At 33.3% G+C, this 13984-nt stretch overlaps 1 protein-coding gene across 2 annotated transcripts in view; it reads right to left on the bottom strand.

Annotated features, from left to right (window-relative positions):
• Positions 1 to 1497: 1497 nt before the first annotated feature.
• The window catches only part of LOC106868884 (scaffold protein ILK), an 86202-nt gene continuing 73715 nt past the window's right edge, over positions 1498 to 13984 (bottom strand). For both annotated transcript variants that reach the window (XM_014914335.3, XM_014914336.3), the window contains 3 exons: positions 7827 to 7926; positions 5363 to 5493; positions 1498 to 4708 (listed from right to left, as the gene is read on the bottom strand). In XM_014914335.3, the coding sequence (XP_014769821.1) occupies positions 4556 to 4708; positions 5363 to 5493; positions 7827 to 7926 (384 nt within the window). In that variant the 3' untranslated portion in view covers positions 1498 to 4555. The remainder of the gene's footprint in view (positions 4709 to 5362; positions 5494 to 7826; positions 7927 to 13984) is intronic.

Genomic DNA, 13984 nt, shown 5'->3' with positions numbered 1-13984 from the left:
ACATGTGGTGAGAATGGATGAGGATAGCTGCGTGAAAAAGTGCCACACCCTAACAGTTGAGGGAACCCGTGGCAGAGGTAGGCCCAGGAAGACCTGGGCTAAGGTGGTGAGGCAAGACCTTCGTACATTGGGCCTCACCGAGGCGATGACTACTGACCGAGACCTTTGGAAATGTGCTGTGCGTGAGAAGACCCGGCAAGCCAAGTAAGATCGTTGCCAGTGCCCCTGGACTGGCCCTTGTGCAGGTGGCACATGAGATGCACCATTTTGAGCGTGGCCGTTGCCAGTACCGCCTGACTGGCTCCCGTAGGATTTTTGAGTGAGATCGTTGCCAGTGCCCCTGGACTGGCTTGTGCGGGTGGCACATAAAAGACACCATTTCGAGCGTGGCCGTTTTCGTGCGGGTGACACGTAAAAGCACCCACTACACTCTCTGAGTGGTTGGCGTTAGGAAGGGCATCCAGCTGTAGAAACTCTGCCAAATTAGATTGGAGCCTGGTGTTGCCGTCCGGTTTCACCAGTCCTCAGTCAAATCGTCCAACCCATGCTAGCATGGAAAGCGGACGTTAGACGATGATGATGATGATGATATATATATATATATATATATATATATATATATAGATAATTTTATATAAAGGGCATTAACTATGTAGTAATGCCTCACACTTCGAGGGACTAAATAAGTCTTAGTTTTTGACTTATTTAGTCCCTCGAAGCGCGAGGCATTACTACACAGTTAATGCCCTTTATATAAAATTATTTATATTTATGAAAAAAATGATGAATTTTTTTCATTACAAAATTTTTTTCATTATTTTTTTCATTATGAGGTTTTTTTCACGCTGACTACTTGAGAAATTCTTATAAAGAATTTATCCTATATTATATTATATATATATATATATATATATATATATATATATATATATATATATATATATATATATATAGATAGATAGATAGATATAACGGTGATACTTCTATCAGGAGTTGCAACTGGCAGATAGGTTCTCCAATTTGAAAACCAGTGGAAATATAACTTCCTTGATTTGAAGATTGACTGATACTACCCCTACCACCACTACCAGAAGACAATGTTATTCTGATCTTAATCCATGACTGCATGAAAAATAATTTCTATCATTGCCCTCACAATAGTTACTGCTGTTGTTCCATTCCTCCATTTTCTCTGCTCCCTATTCCTGGGATGGTTGTGGGGTACGGTCTTCAGGCACCTCCACCATAGAGTCCTATCAGAATCAACTGTCTTTACAGTTTCCTGTTGGATTCCCAAGTGCAACCAACTGAGATTATGGATATTATCCAACCATCTCATTCTTAGTTTAATCCCAAGGTTGTCATATGGAAGCTACAACTTCTCAGTGTGGAGAAATAGCAGTGTCATTTCAATTTGAGAGAGAGAGAGAGAGAGAGAGAGAGAGAGAGAGAAACCATATTTATTGTAAATGTAAGAATACAACATACAACAGCAGATTAAATACAAAATGTTTATTTAGTACACAGTCAGCAATAAGTTACATTTAGTTTTGTTTTTTTAATCAGCAAAAAAATAAGACCTGGATACCTGAGAATTCTTTTTTATATTTAATTTTGATGTTTTTTTTTCTTTTAAAGACCTCTTTTGTTAAATTAAATTCAGGAATGAGAAATATCATTTTTATTTATAATAGACAATGAAGGCTAATGTGTTTTAGAGAAAGGTAAATGGAATGGGATAAGTAGGTGTTGTGACATTCATCCCTTTCCCATGAGCACTAGTGATTGAATGTAAGTGATGTAAAACAGTTTAATCTATAAAAAAAAAGGGGAAAACTCCTAAGCAAATAGCACAGCATAGAGTTTAACATTTAAGATACAACAGAGCTTTCACAGAATATTTTCTTTTCTTTCCAAATTTAGATGTTTTACAAGGTGTTTAGTTGTTTAGCAGCCTGATTGAGCAGATCAATATTAAAGACATTAGTCAGGTGTGATTCGATGCAGACTACACTATTTCTAGATCAAGTGAGGTTCCTTTACTAACTCATTATCACAAGATTTTAGTGAATGGTATTTTGATAAAAAACAACTGACCCCCCCCCAAACCCCCCCCCCCCCCCTATTTTTGTTATCATCAGCAGCAGCATCATAATCATCTGTATTCTTAAAATAAATATTGAAATCTATATTACTAACACTGCTATAGGTTAACAATGTCAATCATGGACCCTGGATCCTGCACAGAATTAAGCAAGTTTATTACAATCCATTCTTAGTACCTAGGAAACGAATAATAAAGGAAGACCAATGTTCTTCAAGTGAGAACATTTACAAAGATTGTATCCTGAAGTTACTGCACAAAATGTTTCAGTTGGAACGCAGATATTTTCTTTTACTTTTCTAAACTTTATCAACTTGATCATTTTGTTGCTGTCGATGTTGTCATCACATTCTGACTAAATTGATCACTTTGACAGATCACTTATTAAGCCAAAAAAAAAAAAAAGAGTATAAAAAGAGATCATGACTTATTTTTAAGGTTCCACATCTCAGTCTTAGAATGAATTGTAAAATTATATTCCAAATGTAACTTGGCACCATTGTTATGTTTTTTTGTTTTTTAAAATTTTTTTTTACCTACCAACTAAATGAAAAGCATTGTCATGAAGTCTAAATCCAAGACATGTACTAGCCAAAGTATATTTTGGTAGCAATAAGGCACAAAATATTGATAGGAAATCTTGTCAAATGTTTAATTTCAAATCTACAATAGGAATTGGTTAAGCTCTGTACGAGTGTTACAGCAGCAGAAAATAATTAATCAGAGCAAATAACCTTTAATTCTTCTATTACAGCATTTCTAATAAAAATACAGTGCTATGTGTTTTGAGACATTTTAAGAAATAAAATTAAATAATAATAAAGCATTAAGGAACTGTTTAGTAAAATATTTAACTAATTTATTTAAATATTGAAATAAAATTTTGTAAATGCTTCTTATATTATGAACATTTACCGACTGATATATTTCAATAACGAGATTTTGATTTCAAAATGGAGACTATAATATGGGCGGTTTCAGGTAGGTTTATATTACAAGACCAAGGGTGGTCTTAATTGGATATCGAAAATGGTTAAATAGGGTTAAAAAACAAAAAAAGAAAAACTGGTTTAAGTTTCATAACAATTAAAAACTACTATTAAGGAAATAATTAGAATAAAAAATAGTTTTAAAAGCTAGCATTTGATAAAAATATCTTTATTAAAATTAATGAAACAATAGCAAATAAATAAAAAAAATCTAAAAAACATGAAAAATAACATGGCTATTAATTAAATAAATGCTTTTTCTCTTTTTAAAGTTTTTTCACTTTCTTTGAAATTTAAATTGCTTTAAATAACATGCTTAAAATTTAAAATTAATGAAAAATAAATGATTCAAAGGAAAGATTTATGAAATGCAGAGGAAAAAGGCTTTTAGTTTTCTTTTAGTTAAATTTAAAATACTTTTTTAGATAGAATTTTTTTCTTTAAGAAAGGTGAGATATTAATTAATTAACTAAAAAAATAAAGAGGTAATGTTAAGAGGGGAAGAAAATTTTTATTACCACTTTTATTTATGTTGTATTCATATCGATTTGAATCATTTTCCAGAGTGTTTCAGATTAAGAATGAATTACCAATTTGGAACATTGTGGAAGGAAGGTTCCAGATTAAAATAAGTAATTTTCGGGAAGCATGTGTAAAATGTAAGTGTGCATGTGTGTCTGAGTGTACAAATGAAAGAAAACAAGATGTATTTGGATTTCTTCATGTAATTGAAGTTGAGTTTTTACACCAGATTGAAGCCATCAAATAAAATGAATGTGTGTGAATTTAAAAAACAAACCTTTCCAACTGAATTAAAAGAAGCAGCACTTACATTTCTAAAGGTAAAACTAATCATTTTAAAAATTTAAGTTTAAATATGTCAGTAATTCTTTTATAATTTGATGACATTTTTAATAATTGTATTTAACAATTTTTTTATAATATTAAAATTTTTTTTTAGTTTAAATATAAGATCTATAAGACTTTAAAATAATAATTAAAAAACCAGAATAATTAATTAATATATGGATTGCAATCAATCACAATTATAGAATTAGTAAAATTTAGTCCTGTTGTGCTGTAATTAGCAACTGTGTTGTAATTAGCAACATTTGTTTAGTATCAGTTTATATACATCAATATCAACATATCTCTATAAAATCTCTTTCTGGTTGTAAATATTTTCTCAAAAGCAGTAATATAATATATAAGGGTGTAGATAAAACATAAAGTATATAGATAATTCTTTTTAGTTATATATATATATATATATATATATATATATATAGTTCTCAATTCATGTATGACAATATTTAATTAATTATAATAATAATAATAATAATAATAATAATAATAATAATAATAATAATAATAATAACAACAACAATAATAATTTCAGAAAAATTAATGTTTCCCTATCAGAATAATAATTTTCTAAAATATATGACAAAGTGTTTGTTGTCTAACTAGAATGTCGCATCTTTTCCAAGATAGGAATAATCATGTCAAACTTAGGGCGGCGGCCTGGTTCTTCGTTCATGCAGATCTTCAAGAGTGTACTCATGTGTGAAGATATTCCTGGTGGAATTTTGATTCTTAAATCTTCCAGAGTAATCTAAGAAAACAAGCAAGAGAAACATTAAGGTGAAGCAGATTTACAATTAATTATAATTGAAAAGGTTGAAATAGTTCACTGTAAAATATCTTCTCTCTCCTCTCCACTTTTTCAAACAATTCTGCCAATAATAATAATAATAATAATAATAATAATCCTTTCTACTAAAGGCACAAGGCCTGAAACTTTGGGGAGTGGGACTAGATGATTATATCGACCCCAGTGTGTAACTGGTACTTATTTCATTGACCCTGAAAGGATGAAAGGCAAAGTTGACATCGCCAGAATTTGAACTCAGAATGTAAAGACAGATGAAATGCCACTAAGCATTTTGCCTGGCATGTTAACAATTCTGCCAGTTCACTACCTTACCAATAATAATAATAATAATAAAATGATAAATAATAATAATTATAATAAAATTATTAGCACTGTTGAATCACTGAAAACAGAATTCCTCAAATTTGTGGCACATTTCAGTTAATTTCTCTTCAAGGCCTTTCATAATTTATTTTGTAATCATTCCTTAAATAAAGCATGTAAAAGGAAAAAGAGAAATTTTTTTCCATGGGAATATAAAACCATTGTGAATGAGAAGAGTAAATAATTTAAATAAATATGTATGGCAACATAAGTGGAAAAAAAATAAAATACCTTCATTCCAATTTCCATTGGCGAAAGGTCTGCAAATGGCACTTCTCTTGTCTCCATTTCCCACAATAGAATAGCATAACTCCACATGTCTGCAGCCTTTACATTCATCTCTTCAGGTTTTTTCTGCAGAGCTTCATTAATAATTAAAATGAAACCATGGTAAAATACATGATACACATGAATATACAGTATAATGCAGCAATTAGATATAATAAAGGGATATTGGAATAGAATTCTTATAATAGTTAAAAAAGAAAAAAAAAAATGACCCAGAGTAGAGAGGGATGTATTGAAGAGGTTGTACATAATGATGAAAAGACTTTGACAAACATAACTGATTGATTGATTAATCAAATAATTAAACATTGCTTAGTTAATTGGTTAAATAGTTAACTGATAATGAATAATAAGGAGTGAAATATAACCAGTTCATGTGTTTATCATTAGCATAACAATCTTCCCAAGCTACAAAAACAAAAAAAAAAGCTGGTCAACAAAAAATTTTTTAAGAATAATTTTAAAACAAACGAAAACATTAATTTGGTTAATTAGAATGTAAAGTGCCTTGTTACAAGGTTACAATGCAAGAAGCATTGGACATGGCACTCTACTTCCCACTAACCTTGTCCACTCAGCTGGTAAAAGTTGAGTATTAAGCTGACCAGAGTGCCTAGTCAGTGTCAAGTTAACATGGTGGCATTAATGACTCACTGATGTAACCAAAAGCTTTGAGGTATAAAGAGAGTCACATCCAGCAATGGATTGCTGTATCTTATTTTCTTTTCTAATGTTTCAATTATTGGACTGCAGCCATGCTTGGACACCATCTTGAAGGGTTTTGTTGAACAAATTGAATCCAGTGCTTATTTTTAAGTCTTGTACTTATTATATTGATCTCTTTTGTCAAACTGCAAAGTTATGGGAACATAAGTAAATCAACACTGATTCACACACACACACACATGTGAACATATACATGCAAATATATAAACATATACATGTATGTATACATGCATGATTTGAAAAAGAGGAATATGAGCTATACTATTGAATGGTCAGTCTTGTCCAAGCCCCCCCCCCCCCACTTTAATGCTAATTTAAACAGATGTAGATTATGCCGAAAGGCAGTGGAAATGAAGAGAAAGAGAGAAATGTTAACAACATGAAGAGTGGAATTAACAAGGTTAAAAAGTTTGTTCAAGTGGGAAGAAAGAAAAAGAGAGGTAGAGAGAAACATATAAAGTGCTAAACAGAGAGAAATTTTAAAATCATATATTATTGTGACTGAAAGTGAAATAGCTTAGCAAAATAGCCATGGATGTTATTTTTTTAATTTGCAATGGAACTGAAACTAACCATGTAAAAACAAACATTACTCTTACTCTTTTTTTTACTCTTTTACTTGTTTCAGTTTGTTTTTTTACTTGTTTCAGACTGCAGCCATGCTGGAGCACCGCCTTTAGTCGAGCAAATCAACCCCAGGACTTATTCTTTGTATCGGTCTCTTTTACCAAACCGTTAAGTTACGGGGGACATAAACACACCAATGTCGGTTGTCAACTGATGTTGGGTGGGACAAACAGACACACAAACATATACACATACATACATATACATATACATATATATATATATATATATATACATATACGACGGGCTTCTTCCAGTTTCCATCTACTATATCCACTTACAAGGCTTTGGTCCGCCTGAAGCTATAGTAGAAGACACTTGCCCAAGGTGCCACACAGTGAGCCTGAACCCAGGACCATGTGGTTGGTAAGCAAGATACTTACCACACAGTCACTCCTGCGCCTATTGTGTATATTCTCTATATCATTTTGTGTACATTAATTGCATACAATGTAAATTATGATAAAATATTGCATAATAAGAAATATGCAATTATATTGATCTTGCAATTTCAATGCAATTAAATATTAATGAAAATGATACATGTATTAAGTATTGTATACTTTTCAATCATTTATTGCACAGGCAACAATAAGATTTATATGCAAAAATGCAAACCATTCTTTCTTTCTTAAATAGCTTTTCTTAATTTTTTTTTGTTCCATGGAATTTCTGTGAGTCCCACTAGTATGTACATAAGTGTATACATGTATGTATGTATGTATGTATGTATGTATGTATGTATATATATATACATACACACACAAACATAAACATATATAGACATATATATATATACATAATGCATATATATTTATATATATACACACAAACATGCATACAAATTTATACAAATTTAGGTGCACACACAAACATATACATACACAGCTATAAGCATGTATATGTATACTTATATATACACATACATAAACATATACGTGCATACAAACATGAAACACATTATTTCTTTAATTAAACCACAAAAAAAGTAAGTATGATCCTTTATGCAGTAACTAACACCCAACAGTAAATGAGTGTCAAAGATATGCTTTACCTTCTGGTGCCATCCATGCTGGTGAGTAAATCTTCCCCTTCTCATGGAATGAGAAACGGTAATCTGCCATATTAATTCTTGCTGTAAGATCTTCGTCTATCTATAAACAGACAAATACATTCAGAAATTAATACAAGTATACAACTTAGAACTATACTAGCCTCTAACCATCTGTTACACTACCCTCATACTCTTATGAAACTACCCACCCTCTTCTTTCCATCCCAAATCTACAGTCTATATGCTTTCTTATGCCTATCCTCTTGTACCTTGAGAGTTTGCTCTGACACTCCATCACTGCCATTTTTATCTTCTTCCCAACTACTACTATTCACCTTTATATAAGATTTGGTAGCTGTGTATGTCCTCTACAGAAAGAGACCACTGCTTGTCCCTCTATCATAAAGTCACCTCTTACTCCCAAATACTCCCCTATCACTTATCCATAGAGGCATTTTTTTTTTCATTTTCCATTCTTTTTTCTGTCTTGCAACATATTTGGCTATCTCACTAGTGCTGGTTGCATGAAAAATGCATCCAGTACACACTGTAAGGTGGTTGGTGTAAGGAAGGGCATCCAGCTGTAAAAAACATGCCAAAGCTGATACTGAAGCTGAACACAGCCCTGCAACTTGTTGGATCCTGTCAACCCATGCCAGCATGGAAAATGGACATTAAATGAGGCTGATGATGGGGATGTAAATTTCCATATGGAAAGAAGTGCAGATAACTGAACTGATCCTTTCCCCTTCGTCAGCATATTTCTGGTATCTACTGTAAGGACCCAAGAAGACTGACATGGTGAGTTAATTTCAGCAAGATTTTGAACATGGAAATGAGGGGAATAACTTAACTATCAAAAAGATGTTTAGTGTAAAACAGTAATCATCAATATTTTTAGCTCAGCGGCCCTACTTCATAGAAGAGCATCTAACAAATGTCCTTTTTCTATGTTTTACAGAAAAACAAGAGGCAGATTTTAATTAGACTGAAACTGGCAGTGTATTTATCTCATCCAACATGTCTCTCTTTTAGATATTTGTGTAGTGTCCCCCTTTGTTAAATATATTTAATTTATTATTAAAGACTTCACATCATCAATCATATTTTCTGTTCACTGATAAACACAATTTCCAATTCATATTCTAATCTAAGATTCTTTAAAATATGCTTAGAGTATAAATATTGTACTAGGTTTAAATATTTCATTTATAAGAAAAAAAAAATTATGAAGCCTTCTAAACATCCAGTGCACCCCTATGGAACCTTAGCCTTTACCGTATGAGCTCACACCCACAACTAGGTGCTACTACCAAAGTTAAAGATCCATTGGTCCAATGCATCCATTTGCTCTGTCATATTGTTACTTGTAACTGAATATTATTCAATGGAATGATAGAATTCAACGTTTTAATGCTATGAGAAAGGGAATGAGAGAATGAAATATATTGTGATGTGTCTAGTTTTCCTTCTATCTCTCCATCTTCTTGGCCCATTATTCCTTGGAGGGTTGTGGGAGTAGAGTCCTCATGCACCTCCTCCATAGGATCCTATCCTGAAGCGACGTCATTACACTTTCCAGCAGGATTCTTAAGTGTGACTCATAGAGCCCAAGAAAATTATCCAACCAACATGTTCTTGGTTTACCCCCAGGTCTCCTGCCAGTTGACTTGGCTTAAAGAATCTATCTTCTAATTCTTTCCTATGACATTCTAATCATAGTCCATAATACTGTAGCCCCCAAAACATATATTTGGTCCATTTTATAGTAAGGAAATCAGTTTATTTAGTCAAATCAAACTTGATTTAATAAACTGACTACAATATAAATGTCTCATTGAAACCCATCTGCCTCAGTATACACACCTATCATGGACTGAAATGACATGGATAGTTGAGAAGCAAAATAACCACTATGGTCTAGCGTCATAAACTCTACACCTGCACATACATGTATGATGGACTCTCCTGTCATGGATGACAGATGAGGGTTCTGCAACATCTTGCAACAATCCGCATAGATGATTTGTTTATAGTGATCAAATGTTTAGCTCCCTCCCTCCACCAAATCAACATCACCTGTACAGATGTTTAGCGTGTCACACACCAGATGTCAAAGTGAACACAGAGCAACTTGAAATGAAGTGTTTTGATCAAGAACACAATACACTGTCTGATCCAGGAACCAAAACCATAATTTTATGATCATGAGTGCCACACTCTAACCACTAAGACATGTATCATCACACATGTAAGTATGTATGTGTATATACATACACACACACACACATATATATATATATATATATATATATATATATATATATATATATATATATATATATATATCATCATCATCATCATCGTTTAATGTCCACTTTCCATGCTAGCATGGGTTGGACAATTTGACTGAGGACTGGTGAGCCAGATGGCTACACCAGGCTCCAATCTGATTTGGCAGAGTTTCTACAGCTGGATGCCCTTTCTAACGCCAACCACTCTGAGAGTGTAGTGAGTGCTTTTATGTGCCACTGGCACGAAGGCCAGTCAGGAGGTACTGGCAACGGCCACGCTCGAAATGGTATATTTTATGTGCCACCTGCACAGGAGCCAGTCCAGCGGTACTATATATATATATATATATATATATATATATATATATATATATATATATATACATACATACACACACACACACACACACACAGTTCAATCTTACTTCATAGTACCTTGGACAAATGTCTTCTACAATAACTTTAGGTGGTAGAATTGCTACATATAAACTATGTATTTTTCTTTGAAACATATTTGTTATTGAACATTATCATTATTGCCTTTCCAAAAGTTTCAAAGAAATTTTTCACTGTGACACAGGCGCACCTGTCTGCACAACAGTGCTTTGCTTCTGGAACATCAAGTGCAGTTCACTGTGAGGCATAATTTCACTTCAACCCCAAATTCACTGGATCATGTAGCATCACTATTATTGTCATTATCTAGTCTCAGATCCCCACCTACTTTGTCTTGTGAACTTATGAACTGGATCTTTCAATTGTGTCCGTCTTACTTTTTATCCAGATACTACATTAGCTGCGATTATCTAACAATTTGAGAGACAACCTCTTAGAGGTCTGCTGGATTTTTACACTTGGTTATTATTTTACCATTACTATTGTCATTCTTTTCACATTTACAAAAACTGAAAATTAATTTCAAAAACACATTAGATATTTCTGCTGCTAAACACTAGAAGATAAACAGCACAAAAAAAAAGCATATGCAAAGTCTGGTGACAGGATCCTGCTGAGAAATGCAAACTAAAAAAAAAAATAAATAAAAAAAAAATAATAAAAGCCAACTGCAACATTCAACAGCAATCTGGGTAGATATTTTTTTTTCTGACAACTAAATGCCAGGATTGTTTCTCTCAAAAGGACTACATGCTGTGTAAGAAAGACTCTATGGAATACTATAACAAGTCTCTTAATACCTATATTTATCAGCAAAGCAATACATGCTAGAAAATAAAATAAATTTTCTATTTATTTATATATTTTCTTTGCACTCTACAACTTTCCAAGTTAATTACTAAACTATTATAATCAATTTCTGAGTTGTATTTCTTCAGCAAGTGATTTGATCTTGAGATCATTAGTTCAAGCTAAAAACAATTGCAACAAGTTAGTAGGGTCATAATAACTATTCAAATTACACATACACTGTTATATTCTATTTTGCTTTACTGATGTGTGACAAAGTGTGTATGTGGTCGGATGAATATCTGGACTGTTGCCATGGTAATGAATCTAAAGCACACAGTGAAGCCGCTTGGCACAGATTGACCTTGAACTCTGCTGTGCATGCACACTAAGTTTTAACATTCTAGCTCACTTCCGCTGTTTACAACAGTGTTTGGAAGAAAGATGTGTAGTGTATCATCATCGCATTGACAATAACAGAGAAAGTTAAGCAGAGAATCTGCATCAAATTTTGCCAAAAGCTTGGCGATACCTGCTCAGAGGCCTATGCAAAGTTTTCAAAAAGTTTTCATCTTTCTCAACACAATCAAGGGGATCTTGTACAACTGAAACCCAAGTGTCTTTTTGGTCAGCTGGAAGCAGTTTTGGCACAAACTTGGCAGACATGTGCCTCATACCCAAATCTTCACTGATAATGGACTGAACTGAACTGAACTGTAACTAATCTGCACATCCTCTGATAACTCACAGATGGTGTTTCAACGATTTCCCCTTACAGCTGCACACACATCTGCAATGTTTTTCTCAGTCCTGTTGGCTGTGGGTTTCCCAGAACGTTCGTCAATATCAACATTTTTTTGGCCATCTTGGAAACGTCTGAAACACTCGTATACTTGTATGCGGCACATACACTCCTCTCCATCCACTTTCTGCAACTTTGTGCAGGCCTCTGAGCAGGTATCGCCAGGACAACTTTCTCAGACATGGTCAATGCAATGATCACACGCTACACACCTTCCTTCTAAGCACTGTTGTAAACAGCAGAAGTGAGTTAGAATGTTTAAACTTAGTGCTCATGCACAGCAGAGTTCAAGGTCAATCTGTGCCAAATGGCTTCACTCTAAATGCTTTAGCTTCGTTACTATGGCAACAGTCCAGAAGCTCATTGATCAGACCTCATATATGTATGTATTTGTGTATATTATGTATATGTGTGTGTGTGCGTGTGTGTGTGAGTGTGTGTGTGCATGTGTGTGTGTGTGTGCATATGTACACACACACACAAATATACACATAATCTTGAAGCTATAAGATGATACATAATTTCTTGTTCCTTTGTCATTTATATAATCTCTTATTACACTGTACCTAACTAATGCTTTTTTTCTGAAGGTTATGTCATATTGGGTTCTAAGCCCAAGTTATTAGAATTGCTGAATATTAAAATGAGCAAAACATTAATATATATATTAAGGTACAGGCATGGCTGTGTGGTAAGAAATTTGCTTTCCAACCACATGGTTCCGGGTTCAGTCCCACTGCATAACACCTTGGGCAAGTGTCTTCTACTATAACCTTGGGCCAACCAAAGCCTTGTGAGTGGATTTGGTAGACAGAAACTGAAAGAAGATGCGCCTGTGTTTGTCCCCGTAACTTAGCAGTTCAGCAAAAGAGACTGACAGAATAAGTACTAGGCTTACAAAGAATAAGTCCTGGAGTCGATTTGTTCGACTAAAGGCAGTGATCCACATGGCTACAGTCAAATGACTGAAACAAGTAAAAGAATAAATGAATACAAACACACACATCAAATATCAAATACCAAAGTCTAATTAGTGAACCAAAATAGTAACTTTGTTAAACAAATTTAAATTAAGATGCATATAGGCAGACATTGAAGTATGAAGCCTGACATGTGTTTTTTCCTGAAGTAGGATACTGCCAAAATAAAAAATAAAAATGTGCCTTTGCCTTCATGAGAGGATAAGGAAAAGTAAATAAATATGACAATTAAAAAATTATTTAAAAATATGCAGGAAAAAAGAAAATGATCCTAAACTACATACTTAGTTTTTTTTGCAATGCCATTTATAACCCATACCGACTTTGAATGAAATGTTTTGGCTCATTTTGTAACTTACTATGTATTTATTTTTTAACTATTTTTAGTTCATCCATTAGTCTGCCTATGTTAAGCTCCCCTCATGAAAGTAATGATATATATTTTTGACTTTGCCAATATCCAGATGTTAGAAATGCACATGTGTTGGACCTGATGTCTTAATATCTGCCTGTATCCATTCTAATATATATAACCAAATATGTATATTTATTATTGCAACTAGCTTCATGTATGAGATAATTAATAATACTGTGAACAAATTTTCTTTTTGACTGGTTCACTCAGTGCTTTCTAAATATTTTACACATAAGATATTTCTTGTTATCTTCAGAAATTTTATTTCAGAATTAATACAGCATACATGCACACACGTTGTGTGTGTGTGTGTGTGTGTGTGTGTGTGTGTGTGTGTGTGTGTGTGCGCGCGCGCATATATATATATGCTCTTTTACTTGTTTCAGTCATTTGACTGCGGCCATGCTGGAGCACCGCCTTTAGTCGAGCAAATCGACCCCAGGACTTATTCTTTGGAAACCTAGCACTTATTCTATCGGCCT

Source organism: Octopus bimaculoides, chromosome Z (assembly GCF_046866305.1).
Source record: "Octopus bimaculoides isolate indiv1 chromosome Z, ASM4686630v1, whole genome shotgun sequence".
Classification (NCBI taxonomy): domain Eukaryota; kingdom Metazoa; phylum Mollusca; class Cephalopoda; order Octopoda; family Octopodidae; genus Octopus; species Octopus bimaculoides.
This window is presented reverse-complemented; position numbering and strand designations above follow the sequence as displayed.